Source organism: Entelurus aequoreus, linkage group LG02 (genome assembly GCF_033978785.1).
Source record: "Entelurus aequoreus isolate RoL-2023_Sb linkage group LG02, RoL_Eaeq_v1.1, whole genome shotgun sequence".
Taxonomy (NCBI): domain Eukaryota; kingdom Metazoa; phylum Chordata; class Actinopteri; order Syngnathiformes; family Syngnathidae; genus Entelurus; species Entelurus aequoreus.
This window is the reverse complement of record NC_084732.1, coordinates 28,867,814-28,889,260: the sequence shown is the minus strand read 5'-3', so window position 1 is coordinate 28,889,260 and position 21,447 is coordinate 28,867,814. Positions and strand designations below refer to the sequence as shown.

General features: G+C 39.2%; 1 protein-coding gene across 6 annotated transcripts in view; it reads left to right on the top strand.

The window, feature by feature from the left end:
- The window catches only part of trpm7 (transient receptor potential cation channel, subfamily M, member 7), a 116,818-nt gene that overhangs the window by 47,680 nt on the left and 47,691 nt on the right, over positions 1 to 21,447 (top strand). For 5 of the 6 annotated variants that reach the window (XR_009821667.1, XM_062024495.1, XM_062024483.1 and 2 more), the window contains exons 4-19: positions 518 to 725; positions 1,418 to 1,631; positions 7,078 to 7,202; positions 7,284 to 7,455; positions 7,529 to 7,703; positions 9,230 to 9,353; positions 9,639 to 9,711; positions 13,001 to 13,101; positions 15,896 to 16,030; positions 16,109 to 16,162; positions 16,237 to 16,377; positions 16,496 to 16,630; positions 17,443 to 17,720; positions 17,841 to 18,069; positions 19,896 to 20,051; positions 20,126 to 20,269. Coding sequence is in view for 5 of the 6 variants with exons in the window: in XM_062024495.1 (XP_061880479.1) it covers positions 518 to 725; positions 1,418 to 1,631; positions 7,078 to 7,202; positions 7,284 to 7,455; positions 7,529 to 7,703; positions 9,230 to 9,353; positions 9,639 to 9,711; positions 13,001 to 13,101; positions 15,896 to 16,030; positions 16,109 to 16,162; positions 16,237 to 16,377; positions 16,496 to 16,630; positions 17,443 to 17,720; positions 17,841 to 18,069; positions 19,896 to 20,051; positions 20,126 to 20,269 (2,464 nt within the window). In the remaining variant the exon portion in view is untranslated. Of the gene's footprint in view, positions 1 to 517; positions 726 to 1,417; positions 1,632 to 7,077; positions 7,203 to 7,283; positions 7,456 to 7,528; positions 7,704 to 9,229; positions 9,354 to 9,638; positions 9,712 to 13,000; positions 13,102 to 15,895; positions 16,031 to 16,108; positions 16,163 to 16,236; positions 16,378 to 16,495; positions 16,631 to 17,442; positions 17,721 to 17,840; positions 18,070 to 19,895; positions 20,052 to 20,125; positions 20,270 to 21,447 lie in introns of those variants that run through there. The other variant, XM_062024508.1, reaches the window with a different exon arrangement.

Here is a 21,447-nt window from a genome sequence, read left to right as displayed (position 1 = left end):
CATTCCATACTACAAATTGATAAAAAATATGTATGATTTGTGCCAATATCGTATTGGTAAATCTGTTTCGGCCAAAACTCAACACTCAGAGATCACTATCGGAAGTGAAAAGGGTGTATCAAAGCACTCCTACTTTTGTTTTGCAACTTTATGCAACAGTATTTGTTGTGAATGTTAACCACATAACAATCAAAAAAAGAGTTATTCAACCACAACATAATCAACATTGAACAAGAAATGATGTACGTGAAAGCAGTTATCAGACCACACCTCACCTCATTTCAATTGTTACTTGTGTATAAAATAAAATTAAAAAGCAACATAAAAAAAGAGTGAAAGTCTTGTAATTTTACCAAGATGTAATGCATTAGTCTTGCAAGTGTAAAAAGAAGTGAACCACTAATGATAAAAACCTAAAAACAATAAAACCTATTAATTTGACATCAGCCATGTTTCTCTTAAGACAGCTTGCTGATGGAATATGCAATGAAATAATAAAGTCACTCTGATCGTGCAGGTGCTGCTGCGGGCGGCTGGTGCGACAGCATGTTGGCTTCACAGCCAGCTTGGCCCACAAGTACTCGGACGTGAAGCTGGGTGAGAACTCCGGCAGGCCCAGGCCGGAGTTGGAGGAGTGGTCGGTGGAAAAACACACAGAGGCCAGACCCACTGACGCCTATGGTGTCGTTAACTTCCAGGGAGGCTCGCACTCCTACAGAGCCAAGGTAGGAGGAGGGGTCTTTCTAGCAGAGGTATTCAACTGGTGGCCCACAGGCATAATCCGGCCCATTATTGACATCAGGCCGACCCGGTAGTTCAGGTCTTATTTTAGGATTGACTTAACAGAACATTTCTAAAAACAAAACAACACAACACGGTCATATAGAGAATCTTTGACAAGCGTTTTTGCAGTAGATGTAGAAACAGCAGTAATGTATGGGATCTTTGTCTAACATTTTTGCAGTAGGCCCCTAAAAACAGTTGAGTGTTCCTGTCATTTATAGGAACTTTGACCCATGTTTTTTTGCAGTAAGTCCTTTAAAAACAAAAGATTGGTCTAGTCATGTAGAGGATCTTTGTCTAACATTTTTGCAGTAGGCCCCTAAAAACAGCAGAGTGTTCCTGTCATTTAGAAGATCTTTGACCCATGTTTTTTTGCAGTGAGACCTTTAAAAAATTAGATTGTTCCAGTCAAGTAGAGGATCTTTAATTAGTGTTTTTGCAGTGGGTCCTTAAAAACAGCAGAGGTTAGGGTTTGGGAGACTGTCAATGTCAATATATTGAATGTCTTTGGATTAAAAAAAATAACAATAATATATTTTTTTCAATGGGAAGATAATTTTAAAAAAGTCTTTATGCACCTAAAATGTAAATGGGTAATTCATGATGTCTCTTTGTATTCTGTTTTGTGTTGCAGTATGTGCGTTTGTCCTACGACTCTCGTCCGGAGACCATCCTACGGCTGATGCTGAAGGAGTGGCACATGGAGTTGCCCAAGATCCTCATCTCTGTCCACGGGGGAGTCCAGAATTTTGATATGCACCCGCGCATCAAGCAGGTGGTGGGCAAGGGTCTCATCAAGGCTGCCGTCACTACGGGCGCCTGGATTCTCACCGGCGGGGTCAATACAGGTTTGTGGAGTTGCTTTATTTTCAATCTGTATGGGTGTGTAGTATTGGTTGACTGAGACAAACTAGCCCAGGTGTCCCAACCCGTCGATCACAATCGACCAGTCGATCTTTGAGACTCGACTAGTCCATCACTAAATTATTAGGAAAATAAAAATGTATTAATATGACATCAGTAACACCCCCACCCAGAGAGTGACCAACAGGCACCCATTATAATCTTGAACACGCCCGCACGCCCGAGTGCAGCCCCGCGACATCGAGAGACAAGCGAATAAAAATATATACATCCAGTACAGGCCAAAAGTTTGGACACACCTTCTCATTGAATGGGTTTTCTTTATTTTCATGACTATTTACATTGTAGATTGTCACTGAAGGCATCAAAACTATGAATGAACACATGTGGAGTTATGTACTTCACAAAAAAAGGTGAAATAACTGAAAACATGTTTCTATTCTAGTTTCTTCAAAATAGCCACAGTTGTGAATGAATGAAATATGAAATCCATGCTGCAGTCTGCAGGTGTACCTAATGTTGTGGCTCTGCAGTGATTCACAACTCCTCCAACACGAACATTATTGTTTTTGCACTTTTTGGCTTCTTATGAAATAACTTTTTTAAATAGATTCAATCTTGCACGTGGAAAGTTTAAGTGTGGGCTTTAGTTGATATAACACTCCCGTCAGGGGGTGCATTCTACGGCGGGGGTGCATTCTCTACCACCAGGAGGCGGGATTACTGCGAGCCTCAGCCAGTGCGTCTTTTGCAGCCGTTTTATGATCGCTCAGCACAAGAAATACGTTACACACATACAGTTGTTGACAAAATACACTGTACATAATATACCTCAGCTAACTAAACTATGGAAATGTATAATATAGTTCATATAGCAATACGGTCTCACTGCACAGCAGGCCAGCAGTTAGCCGAGTCCACATTCCATGTTGAGGCACAACGCAGTGACGTGCCTCAACTGGCTGCTGATCACCGCACCGTCTCTTGTCAGTATTTGAACGGCAAATGTGAAATTTCAGCGATTTTGAATAAAAATAATCTAAAACTGGTGAAGTTAAATGGAAAATAACTTTAAAGTATAATCACTTGATACATATAATAATTTTTTTTTTCTTTTTTCTTTTTACTTTTTTTTTCTTTCCATGGTGGCACGTGAGGCCCCGCCTCACCTGCCTCCAGTGACTGCACGTCACTGATATATATTTATATTCATCCATCCATTTCTACCGCTTGTCCCTTTTGGGGTCGCGGGGGGTCGCTGGAGCCTATCTCAGCTACAATCGGGCGGAAGGCGGGCATAGAATAGACGCTACAGTAGAGGCTGGGGTTAGATAGATAGATAGTACTTTATTGATTCCTTCGGGAGAGTTCGTTATGCATCCATTAGATGGAGCTGCGCTAAAGGGAATGTCAACAAAACAAATAGTGATTGTACTGACACTTCTACTTGCTGCTCTCTGTTCAACAACCCACTGTTCGAGTTTGTCCTCCAACTGTGGCCATCTCTCTTTGTTCCATCGGAAACTCTGTTTACTCTTCTTTACTTGGCGCAGGTCATCATGTTGCTTCCTCCACTTCCGCACCATTGATTTGTTAATGTTAAATTCTCTCACTGCTGCTCTATTCCCGTGTTCTACTGCGTGACTGATCACCTTGAGTTTAAACTCTGTGTCGTAAGCGTGTCTCTTAAAAGGAGCCATTTTTGGGTCTTTACATAAAGTTTAGGTATCGCAACTTCGGTAAGCAGCCGCCGACTTCATTTTCCCCCGTAGAAAAAGAAGCGCTTCTTCTTCTACGGTAAGCAGCCGCCGACTTCATTTTCCCCCGTAGAAGAAGAAGAAAATGAAAAGTCGGCGGCTGCTTACCGTAGTTGCGAGACCTGTTGTGGCTCAATATTGGTCCATATATAAGGCGCACCGGATTATAAGGCGCACTGTCAGCTTTTGAGGAAATTGGCGGTTTTTAGGTGCGCCTTATAGTGCGGAAAATACGGTATATATACTGTATATATATATTGTTATATACTGTGTGTGTGTGTGTGTGTGTGTGTGTGTGTGTGTGTGTGTGTGTGTGTGTGTGTGTGTGTGTGTGTGTGTGTGTGTGTGTGTATATATATATATATATATATATAGTTGCAGGGCTAGATCTTGTTTTGGGTCATGGCTGAGACCAAGGATCTTGGGCTAGAAAACGTTGGTGACCAATGAACTAGCCAATAGAAATGGTTCATTGAAGGACGACCATTAAGCCTTTTAAAGTGGTCTTTTCCTGCTGAATTCAGATGATGTATTATACAAAGATGGCGATAATACGACTGTTAAAAGAGACACACTGGTGTTTTGAACATTTTATTTAAGAAAGGTGCAGCTCACTTGGGGTTGGAGCCTATCACAGATGCACTCGGGCGGATGGCAGGGTACGCCCTGAAAAATATGTCATGTAAAAAAATGACTGCACCCAGTTTTGCAGAACATGCACTCTCAAGGTTGCCCGTTTGACCCCCATTAGTAGAATTCACTTGAAATTTCTCACACATCTCAACGAGCATAGAACAACAACAATGTGTGAAAAACTCAAATAATTTTCAACGTCTTTCTTCCTCCCTCTACCCTGTAAAACAATCGTGTTTGTACCGCTTCTTGACCTGGCTCATGTTTGACCACTGCTTTAGGGCATCACTCGGTCTGTCATGATGTTGTGCATATGGATGTGCTGATCGATCGGCATCAGTCGATTTTCGTGAAAATTTATGTGATCATCACCATTGCCGATTAATGCCTTTTAAGGCCAATCAAAAACACAGATCCCGTCTGCTGATGAGGGTTGTACGGTATACTAGTAAAGTACCGTGATACTAATGAATCATAATCGCTACTATACCGCCTCTAAAAAGTAGCGGTTGTCTTTTTTTTTTTTAAACGGGCATGATGTCTGTCCTAACATTGCTGGTTTTACGAGCAGAGGAGCATGTGTGGCAACGTACAATCACTTACAGGCCGACACAGTGTGTCGGCAGAAAAGGGAGAGTGGATGCATTTTGACTTAAAAACTAACGATAAAGGTGAAGCTATAACACTGAAGCACCGCTCAGCAAGAGGTGCTTTAAGACCTGGCTAGCTCGCTAGTGGCTAACGTCTTTCCGTAGTTGGCAGTGTTTTAGCTACTTCTAAATCACTAATCCTCACCTCCATGGCGACAAATAAAGTACGTTTCTTACAAATATCCCTACAGAACGAGGAATAGCTAAACATGCTTCACTACACACCGTAGGAGGATACAATAGCTCACCGGCGTCACTCCTAACAAGCTGGCGCTTCACAATGTAAACAAACGCCATGGGTGGATCTACACCTGACATCCACTGTAATGATAACAAGTACAAGAGCATATCTAGTCGATAGTACAATGATTACATCGATATTTTTTATAATCACAAAATCTTTTTTAGTTTTTAAAAAAAATTAATATTATGTTTATAAACTCAGGAAATATGTCCCTGGACACATGAGGACTTAAATTATGACCAATGTATGATCCTGTAACGACTTGGTATCGGATCGATACCCAAATTTGTGGTATCATCCAAAACTAATGTGAAGCATCCAAACAACCGAAGAATAAGTGTTTATTACATTTTAACCCAAGTGTAGATGGAACATGTTAAACAGAAAATAACCTGATATTAACAGTAAATGAACAAGTAAATTAATAATACATTTTGTACCGCTTGTCCTTCATAATTTTGACAAAATAATAGAATGAAAAATTACACAATATGTTACTGTATACGTCAGCATCCAAATTAGGAGCCTTTGCTTACTTACTAATAAAATACAAGTTGTTTCGTATGTTCACTATTTTATTTTAGGACAAATTTGTTCTTGGATTGTAATAAGAAACATATGTTTAATGTACCATAAGATTTTTTTGTTAAAATAAAGCCAATAATGCCATTTTTGTAGTCCCCTTTATTTAGAAAAGTATTGAAAAGTATCAAAATACATTTTGGTACCAAAATATTGCTGACATTTTTAGTCCCTCGTCTGAGAAGCTGCTAGCAGCTTATTGTGTATTATTCCGTACACAGACCTGCTCCACTAAGCTAATAGTAATCACCTCCATTACATAACACTGAACGACGAGACTAAACATGTTACACATCGAGAGCAATATCTAAGCTAACCGCTAAGCTAGCTTTCAACAACAGTAACAAAATAAGTGCTTAGTAAAGTTTAAGAAGTGTAGATGGTAAGCAGATATTAACAGGAAATGAACAAGTAGATTCATTAGGGTCTATATTATAACAGTAACTGTAGGTGTGTCAAAATTGTCACTGCATGTAAGAGTAGGGCAGATCGATCCATAAATTGGTAGTGTCGATACCCAAGGTAGTATCAGAGTATGATCGAAGTGATTAAGTCGATATTTTTATTTTCTCAAAATATTTTATTTAAACTCCGGGAATAATTCTCAGAACTCAGGGGGACTTTGTGGACAAACAAAGTATTTACAGTACCGTAAATGAGTAGTAGATAGTTGTTGCTTTTCTTTAGTTGTGTAGGATACTATTGACTTTATTTTGCTTAAACAGTTAAAATATAAGAGAATAAGGAACTTTTGTAAATGTGATAATATTGTTAAACTGTCAATAGCACCCATCTTAAATAAATGGGAAAATCATACATGGTATATACATGTTATTGGTATCGGCCGATGTCACTCATGGATGATCGTATCGGGCTATTGGTACCTGCTGTTGTGTATTTGGGAACTGCATAAGTCCCAAAAATTTGAAATAAAACTGTGGAGGCATTGCTGAGATATTTATAAAACAATCTTACCTTCCTTCATACTTCCGGGAAATGAGCCATACGAAAGTTTCCCCATTCTTGACATTTTTGCCATATGTGACATCAGCGCATACCTCTGTATATGGTATACATTTACCCAAAGTGCTTTGCGCAAGTCCTCTATTGTAGCTGTACCCAATAAGCTCCTTCTTATTTTCTATCCTCTTGTTGTGGACTGGCTCATTTTGCCAGTCCATGCATCCCCCACCATTTCTAATACTAAAAAAAAAAAAATAGCGTATAGTTCAAACCTAATCTGTCCTTAGACTTGCTATGGAAGCGCTAATCGCTACAACAAAGACGGCGGGGAAAGGATGCTGTCGAAATATAAGCACGTAAATAAGACACCCCATTATAAACGGCGCATCCTGAAGAGACGGTCAGAAAGCAGCTTGAAAACGGTCTGTAAAACATAAACGATGTACAATTTTGACGAAAGTACTCACATTACGTGTTATAGACCACAAGAAAATGTTTTAAATGTAGAAAAAAAATCCTAATATGACCCCTTTAAGTTATTTTCTGGGTTCCAAGTGTAATGAAGATGCAGATGATTCTCATCCTTGCCTTCTTCTTACAGGTGTAGCAAAGCATGTAGGCGACGCTCTCAAAGAGCACTGTTCCAGATCATCAAAGAAGATTTGCACTATTGGGATTGCATCCTGGGGATTTATTGAAAACAGGAATGACCTAATCGGCAGAGACGTAAGCCGTCGTTTTAAGAATGGCACTTTTGTATCACAGCCCAGCTGATGTTAAAATGCTTGCTGTATCTGGACACCGCAGATCATCGCTCCGTATCAGACGCTACTCAACCCTCTCAGCAAACTCAACGTTCTCAACAACCTCCACTCACATTTTCTCCTGGTGGACGACGGCACGGTGGGCAAGTACGGCGCGGAGGTACAACTGCGACGGGACCTAGAGAAGCACATCAACCTCCAAAGAATACATGCGCGTAAGAGCCTCGGACGTGTAATTAGTATCATTCCGGAAGGTTCAATGACAAAACCAGTCTTTTTCCTTTGCAGGTATTGGTCAAGGTGTTCCTGTAGTGGCACTCATCTTCGAGGGCGGTCCCAATGTGATCTTGACCGTGCTTGATTACCTTCAGGAAAGCCCTCCTGTCCCGGTGGTGGTGTGTGAGGGAACGGGCCGAGCTGCTGACATACTGGCGTATGTCCACAAGCAGACCGAGGAGGGAGGGTAGGACATACTTGCATTTTTGTGCTAAAACAAACAAGGCAAACATATTAATGCTTTTTTATGTTGGTACCCCTGATCTCTTTAGGATTCTTTAAAACTAACTAGGTGGTAAATCTGCACACAGAATTGCACACAAGCTACATTCTGTGTGTTTTTAATGTCAGCATGCACACATGTGTAATGTGACCTCATCTTGTCGAGCTGGCTCAGCCACAGATGTTTGATTGATTTTGTTTTGCCCTTTCAAGAATCAGCTTAACTGTTAGATGACACTTTTCAAAAGTAATACATTAGTGCACATAAAAGCATCAAAATATGAAAGGCCAGTCCATCTTTACTTTTTATGACCTTAATTTGTAAGGTGTGCATTACTAAATGTCTGATTTATGGGTAAAAATAAAATAAAAGCACTGCTTTGGAGCTTGGGCAAAATTGCATTAGTTTCTGTTACATCAAATTAACAAACTGGTCAACGGTATATTCAGTTATAAAAAATTAATGCATCATATTTAATACATCATCCAGTCATGCGGATAACTGATGACAGTTTTTACAAAAGAATTAACAAAAACAGGGCTAAATTTGGGCCCAAAGCAGAATTTTATTTGGAAAATTTTAAATCTCACAATGCTTTGATATTTGTACAACATTAAGGCAAAAATTAATACGCACATCCATACATGACAAATAACACCACATTCAAAATAAAACATCAGCTCCACATTAATTGCATACAATCGTTATGCCAGTATTAATCACACAATAGCCATCAAAATACAATATTGGTTACAATACAAAAAGGTACAAGTTATTTCCACGCAATCCAGTTAGATACCAAAAATAGACCAAAGAGAAATAAAGGTATTATTGTGTGTATACCGGTACATATATAAACATTTAAAAAATAATGTAGGGAGTTAATTCACACTTTTCGTCACATTCACACTGGGATAAGAATGTAGATGAATGTTTGGTGGTGTTCTGAGAGGCTGTAGCAGTCTACCCCAGCTGTGGCTGTGGATACAAATGTAGCTTGTGAATCAATGATGGGTTCTCAGTTTTCACTGTAAAGCGCTTTAGGTGTCCAGAAAAGCCTGTCTGTGAGCATGAACTGATGAAGCCTGCTTGGGTGAGAGGCAAAACGTCTTCTAAGACATTCTGAACAATCCTATGTTTGTTTGTTAGCAGGTAGCTAAAGTAATAGTATTTGTACTTTCAACATAATGTATCTAATTGGCAGAATTAATGTGTATAGTGTGTATTTGAATCTTCTGGTTCTATGGTTATCACACTTTTCAAACATTATGTAGTAGCATAAAAAAAACAAACTGGAGTTAATTCCTTTGGCTTTTGAGTCATCATTTGCCAGAACATCAGGGTTCAACTCCTTACTGTAAAAGCTGTGACATTTGCTTTTGGAAGCGAACGATACTTCAACGCACCAGGACTTTGTTTAGTAAAGTGTATGTATTTTTTATGTAGAGCTACTGAATGAATAACTGCATTGTGCTGTAAATCTTTTCCAGCGGTCTTCCAGATGGCGTGGAGGCAGACATCATTGCAACCATCAAGAAAACCTTCAACTTCAGCCAGAGTGACGCCATCCATCTTTTTCAGACTTTGATGGAGTGCATGAAGAGGAAAGAATTGGTACATCTAAACTAAACTTAATTAACAATGTGGCGTCCCAAAACTTTTTTTTTTAATACAAAAGTCGGTTTTGATTGACTGCTACTAATTTAAATGATTGTAAATTGCAGTGTTGTAGAACTGCAGTATATCATACTAATTCAGATTTGCTGCACTCACTTCTCTGTGTGACGCAGTGCATTCCAACATCATGTATTTTGTGACACACATTGTAACAGTACAATTGAAGAAGCCATTGAAGTCTGTGGGACCTTCATACTGTGAAATGTGGTTCTTTCAAAACAGATCACTGTGTTTCACATCAGCTCAGAAGAGAGCCAGGACATTGACGTTGCCATCCTGAAGGCCTTACTCCAAGGTTGGTATACTGTTTACTTATAAACAGTAGATATTGTCTTCTTCTTCCCATACTTTGCTAATATTAAAGGAGCATCTCGGCCAGAGTGAAAGCCATGTTGATTCAGTGTCCTATGAATCTGCTGAGGTGAAGGCTATAAGATTACATGGCTGTGCTTTTTGTGTTTGTTCAGTTATTGATATGCTTTGAGAGCAGTTTGGCCCTGTTTGCCTTTGTGTTCCTCCGAGATCACATTCCCAGCATTTGCAGGCTCTCTATCACTGCCACTTGCTGAGATGTGGGTAATATGTTTGAGAAAGGCATCAGGCAGTTTAAAGTCCATTTTACTTGAGGGCAGTAAGTTATTACTACCTACCCGGAGAGTGCTTCTCTGCCTTCACTTTTATTTAGACAAAAGCCAAGAATGCGCGCGATGACTGCAAGTGATCGATCGTATTGAGTCACTGCGGATGATTGTGACTGAAAAAGTCAGCACAGACAAATATTTGTTTTGCCTGGGTGGGTTTGTGCTGGTCAAACAGTTACTCATTCTTCAAAGCACCCTAAAGTTTCTAAATACTGTTGTGTTTGGTCATTTTAAAGTCAAAATGCACCTAAAAATAAGGTAGTAGAACTGTGCAATCTCTCCCAGATAGAAAAAAACAAGTCTTGGTGACAGGGCTTGGTTGGTAGAGCAGCCATGCCAGCAACTTGAGGTTTTCAGGTTTGATTCCTGCTTCCGCCATCCTAGTCATTTCCGTTGTGTCCTTGAGAAAGACACTTTACCCACCTGCTCACAGTGCCACCCACACTGGTTTAATTGTAGTTTAAAGATCTAGATAATGGGTTTCACTATGTAAAGCACTTTGAGTCTTTAGATGAAAAAACGCTACATAAGTGTAATGTAATTCAATTTAATTCAAAAGTATTTTGACAATACTTGATTATTTTGTTCATTTTTCGGTCTCTCCTGGAATTTGCAATGTGGCGATATTTCCAATTTATGTAAATTCAATCAATCCCTGGAAATTCTGCGTGACCTCTGAATTTTATCGAAAAGCCCTTAACTTCAGTGTAATTTTCACCGATTGAATTTGTCTCTGAGCGACGTTCAAACGCGCATGTCTGCTGTCTTATCAACACTTATGTTGTTTTTTTGTGTAGACTGTTTGGATCCGTTTTTTTAAGGACTAGGTCTTCCCAGATTTTGTAATTTTAAAGCTGTCTGAATAAAGCGAGGGGACTACAATTGAAGATTGACAATTTATTCTATACAAAAGAGAAGGTACAAACAGTAGCAATCCCAGTGTCCACCTTTAAATCAATATGGTATAAAATGAGTAAAACATCAATACAGTATTTGTTTTCCAATTTTTGTTGAAATCCTGTGTTTTTGAAGTTAAGGTTGTAAGGAACACTTAAAACTTTGAAAACAAATTCACTAAAATTACAAATAAGCCTCAAAACATCACAGCTTTTGCTGCAACTTTCTGAAAAAGCTGCAGCTAATTCAGGCATTTTAGGCCACAACAATTGCATAAAAAAGCCTGCAAAATCCTAAAGGGATTGATTTATGTCATATTTATTGAGTGCCCTATATGTACAGCACTGCACTGCAGAGTGGTGTTTTCCAGTTTTGGTATTTAGCAGACATGATATGTTGTGGGAAGTTTGGGGTTGCTAAATCATCACTAGAAATGTTGTGTCTGTGGGAACGCTGCTGGGAAATAATTTTAAATCGGAACTTGACTGTCAAGTAGTCCTTTTTTTTCTTTTTAGTACAGCACATATGATCAAACATTTGAAACACAATTATTTGGGACTTTGAGTAGACCCCTTAGTTTTTTATTTTCTCCAAGACATTTTGGGCAATTCTAACTTTGTGGGAATATTTGAGGGGAGGCTGTTTTTTTTCTGTTTCTGTCTATCAAGGTCCAAAAAGACATGCTTTAAATGAGTTTGATGACAGGGTATCTGCAGGGTCTTGAAAGTCTGAAATCTAAATATTTGAATTCAATGGCTTAAATGCCCTCTAAAAATCTCATGAAATGTCTGAACATTTTCCAGTATGGAACCAACTGTTTGGCACTGCTGTTTACCAATTTCCTACACTTTCTAAATTTACAAACTTGTTAGAGACTCATATTTCAAAAAGCAGAGTACTCTGAAAGAATAAATAGACCAAAATCAAATGTTTACTGTACCATAAAAATGGTAAATGGTCTGTATTTATATTGCACTTTACAATACCTGCTCAATACCCAAAGCGCTTTACATTATAATCCAAAGCGGTTCATTAGGTTTTTCCAAAAATTATGCAATTTGTTATTCTTATAGCCAGATCTGACGGTTTTGGCTACAACTGTTGCCTTCCTCAGAGGTTGTCACGTGATGTTGCTGCAGGCAACAGTTGTAGCCGACACTATAAGAATAACAAATTGCGCTCTACATTATACGTCACATTCACCCATTCACACTATGATGGCGCAAGCTGCCATGCAAGGCGCTAACCACGACCCATCAGGATCAAGGTGGGTGAAGTGTCTTGCTCAACGACACAACGTCCGTGACGAGACTAAATACAATATTAAAATAAAGTATTATTATTGAGATGTGTTAGATATTATAGTAATTAACTAATGTCAATTTCCTAATAGTCTGCTGAAAGGATAGAGATTGATTACAGTATAAGGGGCTGCGTGGCTCGGTTGCTAGAGCGCCCGTGCCAGCAACCTGAGGGTCCCTGGTTCGATCTTCCGCCATCCTAGTCACGTCCTTGAGCAAGACACTTTACCCTTGCTCCTGGTCGTGTTAGAGCCTTGCATGGCAGCTCCCGTCATCAGTGTGTGAATGGGTGAATGTGGAAATAGTGTTAAAGCGCTATACAAGTATAACCCATTTACCATTACTCATTTAGGGTGATTGTGAGCAAGGTTTTTTCTCAGCTTCAACATGAGCTACTTCTGACCTCACATTTGGACGAACGTTTACACAGACAAACTCCAAAAAACTTGTTGAAAGTCGTCATGGATGAGTGGGGGTTGTTAAAGCAGCCATGTTTTAGAGATTCTTTAAAGAATTCCCAATTCTATAGTCCTTCTAGATTCTAATCAAAATGTGCTTTGGACTGAATGCTAATGACTATTTGCTCGTCTGCTCCAACTCGACTAAACTGTAATCCTATTGAGACGACTAACGGGAGATACACAGTTAATAGGCTTACCTTCCCCTGGATATGTATATCCATCCCCTCTGTGTGTGTGCGTACGTGCGTGCATGTGCTCATGCGTATCTGCACTTTCTGTTCCAGGTACAAACGCGTCTGCCTTCGATCAGCTGGTCCTGACTCTAGCCTGGGACCGTGTGGACATTGCCAAAAATTATGTGTTTGTGTACGGACAGCAGCTTTTGGTATGTATGCGTGCCATGTTTCCTTAGCTCAGCCCCAAACCTTTGGACTGGCCCAATAGCCCCAGAATCTCGGATGACCACAATGTGCCGTCTGAAGGGCCTGGGGGCTATGAGCGGCTTGACTGAAACATGAGCTCACACAATGGTCGTCATAAGATGCCCTCTGTGGTCCTGTTTGTTTTGAATGTTTCGGTTTTTAGACTCTTTTGGACGGATGGATCACTCTGATATCACAAAATTTACTACATACCCCACATTTCAGCAAACATTTTATATTGTGTTCTCAAGGGAAAATATTATAGAAATTAAACTTTAATAGACTTTGGAGTAGTCCGTGTACACTCAGTGTTGGGTACGTAACTATAAACGGAATAATAACCCCTGTAAAACTCCCGACGGTTAGTATTAACGCTTTAAATTAAAATGATATGGCAACACAAGTGAGTATAGATTAGTGGAACAACCGTTGTTATCTAGCACTGCCCTAATCCTCTGGGGCATGCACAAATGGTTAACAGCTCCTCCATGATGACATCATTGTGTGTGGAGCTGGTGGATGTTAGACACCTATCGTTTGTCCACATTCCTTCCTTAGGCTGCAATTGCACAAAACCAGTGATTCTCAAACTGTGATACTGTGGGCTTCATCTACTGGTTTGCCAAATAATTACTTGATTAAAGTACAGTGCTTTATTTTCCAGTATTCAAGCACAGTGTTACTGTTCAAACTGTTTGTAATGTTACAATGGCCAAAAATACTAAGCATACTTGTTAAATAAAATCTCAGCCTTGTTTTAAATAAATACTGAGGCCTACAATGTTAGTTTATTTTAATGTTGGTCATTATGTTGGTACTTGGCGAGCCAAGTTTTTCTGAGGTGGTACTTGGTGAAAAAAGTTTAAGTACTGCACAAAACCATGAAGTTAAATAGAGAGCCACAAAATATAGGCCTGCGGGCCGTGAGTTTGAGACCCCTTGCTCTACGTTCTTACGTAATTTTAACATGTAAACAAACTTAAAGTATCAGTAGAGTGGAAAAAAAAGTTGACTTTATATGCTTAATTGTGTTTCATTGTATCCATTAGACCCTATCTAGTTGTATTTACAATCCGCCAAGTATGTGAAAATACAGTTTTAACATCACAAAATGCCTCAAATTCAGTCAGCCATCTTGAATATTCGGCTACGAACATCTTCTGTAATTTCTGTAGATTGACGACACTTCTGCACTCTGACCATAGTAGCATATCAGTCATACTGGAAATAAGCAAAAATTAAAACCAGATTTGCTGTCTATCATTCACAATCCCTATATAATACATGAACACATATGTTTTTCTTTTTTTTTCAATTAATTCTAAGTCGTAAATTAATAAATACATAAATAGTCCATCAATGGGGACTCTCTATTCTGCCCACAAAACCCTCTAAATAACCATCCAAAACCCGCCAACAATACTTTATACATATCGTGACCTGACTATTAACCAAATATTAGTGGTGATGTTATTATAATCATTTACGCAAACAAACTACTTTTTAGCAGCGGATTGATAGCACACAGCCAAGTAGCCCTCGGCTGCCTTTACTGTGAGCCGGCAGCGATGTCCTGGTGTTCCCGCATCATCGCGGCTCTGCTCGTTAAAGTTATTCCAGATTATAAATCATGCTCCTTATCTGGATATTATGATGATTTAGCCATGAATCTAAAAGTTGTTCATCTGTGACATTTAATTTATACCCGGAGATGGAGACAAACACACACACAACCAAAGACTTCCTTGTTAACCCTTTGTGTGCATCATGATTATTTTTCATTTAAACGGGAAGATATGGACATCCTATCAGTCGTCATCAAAGTACGAGCAGACATTGTACAATAAGCTATCGTTTTATTATATTCGTAGTTTTTATTTTTTATTTAGCACTTAGCAATACTGCTACATTGCTTATTTTTTCATTAAAGCTGAATCTGTTTAGCAGAGCTTCTAAAACTTGTAGCTCATCCTCCTTATATTCGGCATCAACAATATAAGTTTCTGGATCATAGTTTTTCCCAAAGTAATCGTTGTTGACTCTCACAAAGTCTGCATGATTTGTATTGTTGTTGGTGTGTAAGGGATTTGCAGTTACTACCACTACGTCACGCGATCACATGACTGGCTAGCTTATTATCTCTCAGAATGGCTCGGGAATCTCTGTGAAAGCGATACTATTTTGATCATATCTATTGACTTGGAAACTTTGTCTTCCCGTGACATACATCCTATATTTATATCTATGATAATAGCTTCAATATAGATGCAATTGTTTTCCCAGTCTGTTACTTTAAATATGTACTTAAATCTCAATGTACTGTACTGTACATCTGCGATGCCCTAAAACCACAGTAAGTGAACAGCCCTAAGTGTGCCGCAAAGTGGCAAGAGATCATCTTGTACGTGTATTTGGGCTCTGGTGGATAATGCTGTGCTTCCCAACGTCACAGTCCATGCTGGACTTTGTTTCCTCCCATTGAACCGCAGCTCCCCAGTACCGCCATCACTCATACAGCTGCAGACCATTATGTGACTACTACTAACTACAAACACAATCATCTTGCTACTCATTTGTGTTGCCAACTATTTAGACATGTTTTTTTACCAAGTAACCCTCATTTTTAGTGCATAGTACATCTTTACTGCTATATAAGCTCTACACTGACTATATCAAAGTTTCATTTCTATAGTATTGTCCTTGTCTTCTGCCTTTCTAATAGCTCATAGGTGTGTATTTGTCTATTTGTGTGTGCAGGTTAGCTCTTTGGAACAAGCCATGCTCGACGCACTCGTCATGGACAGAGTGGACTTTGTCAAGTTACTAATTGAAAACGGCGTCAGCATGCACCGCTTCCTGACAATCAGTCGACTGGAAGAGCTTTACAACACGGTAATGTTATGAAACACAAGTAAAGAAAAAAATGGCGTAACTTGTTTTTTCTAACCCCCTTCTATCCTCCATTTTTAGAAACAACCTCCTAACAATCCAACTCTTCTTCACCTGGTTAGAGATGTTAAGCAGGTTGGTGGAGAAGGCAACTAACATTCTCTCTTTCTATATGTTCAATCTGAAGAGCACTTTGTGGCTTTTCACAGAGTCACCTGCCTCCAAATTACAAGATCACCTTGATTGATGTCGGCCTGGTTATTGAGTACCTGATGGGTGGGACCTACAGGTGCAACTACACCAGGAAACGCTTTAGAATCATTTACAACAATCTCCATGGCAACAGTCGGGTGAGTGGGAGCCTTTTCATCTCTCTTACAAGTTACAAATACCAAGAGTATATCATTATGTGATGGGCCGTTTTGGAATCGTTTGCAATTTACTCATCGTCTCCATATCGCTGCACAGAGGTCTGGGCGCCACCCAACCGGTCCGGGCTCTCATTTGAGGAAAAGTCATGAGTCATTCAGCATGCAGGCCGATAAAAAGGAGAAGACGAGGCACAACCATTTCATCAAGACTGCACAGCCTTACAAACCCAAGGTGAAGCAATAAACGTTAAACCAGTCATCACATAACACCAAGCACCTATCAATAATCATAAAACGGCACTTATAACAATTTGTCTCAGTACAATCAGATTTAAAAGCAAATTTTCCCCAAAGGAAATAATGGCAGTATAAAACAAATATGTTACTTACTTAGGTATGGCAAAAGCTTCTCACTTTTAAACAAATAATTGTCACACAATAAGTTAATTAAAACGTGAAAATTAGATTAGTGTTGGCCCTGTGATGAGATGGTGACTTGTCCAGGATGTACCCCGCCTTCCGCCCGAATGCAGCTGAGATAGTCTCCAGCACTACCGCGACCCAGAGAGGGACAAGCGGTAGCTAATAGATGGATGGAGTAGTGTAAAGAATTATTTACATTTATGCTTTGTAAACCAAGGCGGAAACAGCACATTTGCACATTTAATTTCAGTCTGGACACGGAGAGGTGTGGGACTCCTCTTTGCTATGACTGCAGTTGGGACTGCTGCGCCAGGCCTGACCGCCTGTGAGGGAGGCCTCACTGCAGCACATGCTTCTGGTTGAGAAAATTAATTGCAGATTGATTTGGCTTTCATGTCTACAGAACATTCGAAGAAGTCGTTAGATTTGTCGCTAATCGTTAAAAGGAGTTGAAAAGATTGAGAGAAAAAGTCAACAAGTGGGCGTCATGGGTGCTTCAATTTATTGGAATATGTTTTCCAGAAAAAATACCGAAAGCCAAACATTTCAATCAAAATGTTAACTTTAAAGGTTCTACCTATTTCGAATTACTGACATAACTGTTCTCTTTTCTCCTTCCAGCTGGAGTCCACCAAAGAGCAGAACAAAAAGCGGGTCAAAGAAGAGATCGTGGACATCGACGACCCAGAGACAAGGCGCTTTTCCTACCCATTCAATGAACTGCTGGTGTGGGCCGTACTCTTGAAACGGCAGAAAATGTCGCTGTTCTTCTGGCAGCACGGCGAGGAAAACATGGCCAAGGCTCTGGTGGCCTGCAAGCTTTGCCGTTCGATGGCTTACGAGGCCAAGAAGAGCGACGTGGTGGACGATACGTCTGAGGAGCTAAAGGAGTACTCCAAGTAGGTTTCTCAATTTAGCAGTGACGTTGCTCATTGTAAACTGATCGCTGTTTTTTTGCGATGGTGTACTAATGATTAAGTTCACATTCCATTCTGACAAAGAGTGCTTGTGTTTTCCAGTGAGTTTGGCACGTTGGCAGTAGACCTGCTAGAGCAGTCCTTCAGACAGGACGAGACCATGGCCATGAAGCTGCTCACCTACGAACTAAAAAACTGGAGCAACTCCACCTGTTTGAAGCTGGCTGTTTCTTCTCACTTGCGACCCTTTGTGGCTCACACCTGCACCCAGCTGCTGTTGTCTGACATGTGGATGGGGCGACTAAACATGCGCAAGAACTCCTGGTACAAGGTTCATGCTCCCTCTTAGTTTTTTTGTGATTTCTTTTGACGGAATAGTTAAGGAAACCTGACAAAAAGTTGAAAAAGGGCAACATCCATATTCAATCTCCAACTATTCAAATAACTTAGATTCAACCCACATTTTCTAAACCATTAAAGGTTAAGAGGAAAAGTGATGATAACCACTGAAGAAAACTTTTTTTTTTATGTATCTGTGGGGATCAGTGTATGTTTTGGTCGTTGTTTTCGTTTTATGAACAGGAATTTCATCCATCTATTTTCCACTGCTTGTATGTCTCAGGGTATTGCAGTGGGGCTGAAGCCTATCCCAGCTGCACTCGGACAGAAGGCCATTTGAAAAAGAAAAAAACTATTTTTTTTGTTGTTTTTTTAAATACAATGAATAACATTTTTAAATGAAAAATCTTTTAAAGTTAGATTTTATTTTATATTTCATATAGAAAAAAATCAAATCACCATTCAGCAAAAACAATAAAACAGATACAAAAGGAATGCTTTCTCATGTTCCGACACTGGAACTTTTTAAAGACAAGTCTGGCCTGGAGGAAAAACAGAATGGTGTTATGTTCTGTTTATATATAAAAACTAGGGCTGTCAAAAATAACGAATTAACTCATGTGATTAATCACAAAAAATGGTCGCATTAATCAATATATGCAGATTAATCGCCCAATTTGTTTCTTAACCGTGTATTGTTACCTGGAAATGTCAATGATCAGGTCAATGCAAAGACAAGCAAGGTTGGGCTCGCTGGAAAATTTAATTGAATGGCATTCATTCCATTAAAACATTTGAAAATTGTTCTTTGCAGACATGAAAATCGCATTTGTATCCAATATTGGGCTCTTTTTTAAACTTTTATGCAAGAGAGTAATAACGTGTGGTTATTCATGATTAATCCAAATTCTAAAATGTAATTAGTTTTATTAAGAGAATTAATCATTTCACAGCAGTAATAAAAACATGATCCATGATCATTTGGTATTTTTGATACAAGATGTAACATTACACTGTTTTATTTACAACAAGCCAGTCTGCGGTCTTGTCGCAACTTGTGGTTCTGGTATCTGAATATGAAAAAAAATGCATCTGTTTTTGGTCAGTTTTTTCCATATCTGCTGACTTGTGATATTTGTCGTTGTTATATAAAATGAAAATCAAACAGTTTTTTAGATTGATAATTGCTTTTGGAATAAGAGCTCTGAGTTTATTAACTTTATATTAGTATTTCAAAATGAAATTTAGATAAATGAATTATTTTTTTGTTTTTAAATTCTCATTCATAAAACAAAAATTCAAACACTAAAAGATGCACTGTGCTTGTCTACAAACATGCATTTTTATCCAAACAATATCTTGATGTATTATGTTGCTAATATTCAGCCTATCCCATTCATGTTTGACAAAACATGCAATTTATTTTTCCCAATTATATTTAAAATGAAAATTGAATTGCTTGTCGGCCCGAGAAATTAGTCTGGTGTTCATGGCTGTCGCGTCCATATGTAAATGCCTGGAATGTGTGTGCACACTCACAGAAATGCAGTCCCAGAGAAGCAACTTACAATTTGCAGTCAAGTTGTTGTTATAGATTATACATTCTAAGATAGCCAACGTTGGTAGCTAAACTGCCATATCGCTATCACTAGCTGATAACACACACATCTAATGTGTGGGTGTTATGTAAGGTGGTAAAGTAATGCTCACAATACTTTGCAAAGTGAGCACCCTCTAGGCACCCGTGTAGACGTTGCAAACAACCCCTTGAAGAATGTCAAAATATTGGAATCCACCCACCTCCGTGTTTGTCTCCAGGTCATTCTGAGCATCCTGGTGCCTCCTGCCATTCTGCTGTTGGAGTACAAGTCCAAAGCTGAAATGGCTCACATCCCGCAGAGCCAGGATGACCACCAGATGACCATGGAGGATAGCGAAAACAACTTCCAGAACATAGCTGACGACATTCAAATGGTTATACATATTTTTAATTGCATACACATTCCTGTTTGTGTGTGTGTGTTTTGCTAATTTGGAGTTATTTGTAGGATGTGTTCAAGGAGGCCAGATCCTCTGATCCTATTGAGTCAAAAACTGACATGGAGATACCCATTCGTGCAAGGAAGCTGCCGTTAACCAGAAAAATATACGCCTTCTACCATGCTCCCATTGTCAAGTTCTGGTCCAACACGGTACGTAGAGATCACATTGTTGTATTTGCTGGTTATTCATCCATATAGATCCTAAGATATAGTGATTGACCTGGGAGCAACCTCAGATCATCCAATCACAGCATATTATATCAATCCCCACATGTCCAAAATGTTACCTTAAATGCTGTAAATATAGCCGGGAGCATTTGTTCGCCCAAATTGGTGGTTTTAAAATGAAAACATAGTTCTGTTTGACTGCACAAACATTTTTTAACAAGTATACCGTACAAAACAACACAGCAGCAACAGCACAGCGATAAAGAGCAAACTTCTAAGTAAAAATTAATACAGCTAGTTTAAGTTCCAAAAGTTAAACATGTGCGAAATAAATACTTACAATACAATACATAAAATATTTTAAAGCGCATGAAGAGGTAGTTAAAGCTACTGAATGCTGGACCACTACTTATACTTCAAATGCAGCTACTAACATCTTTTTGAGTAAATAACTACATCAGAAAGCTAATGTTTTTTGACCTGGCACTAATTTGAGACCCTGGTGGGTGTTTGCTTTTGTAGAACACAAACCCGACGAATATAGGAGACTCTGGTGTTATTTGAATAAAGGCTTTATGGTAAAGGATGTACATATTTGTGTTTGGGCTGACAAACTATACAGCAGGGCTATTAAACTAAATAGTTTAGGGGACCACATTTCCAGAAAGCTAAGAACCTGGGACCCGGACTTCTCCCCTCGCTATAATTCATCCATCCATCCATCCATTTTCTATCGCTTGTCCCTTTCGGGGTCGCGGGGGGTGCTGGAGCCTATGTCAGCTGCATTCCAGCGGAAGGCAGGGTACACCCTGGACAAGTCGCCACATCATTGCAGGGCCAACACAGATAGACAGACAACATTCACACTCATATTCACTATAATTCATATTTTGTATATTTCTGACAACCAGCGTCCTCCACAGTTGACATTTGTTTTTTGGTCTATTTATTTTGTCAGTATTACGAATTTAAAAAATAGCCTTGTCTGCGCAACAGGAACGCTCTGCTCTTTTTAAGGACCTACTGCAAAAAAGGTAGTCAGCGATCATCTATATTTGAGATTCTTAACCTTTTTGACTTTGGGACCCTTTTTTTTTTCAAATATTAACACCTAATTAGTAATCTTACATTACTCTTGTTTTTAACCATATTCATTGATC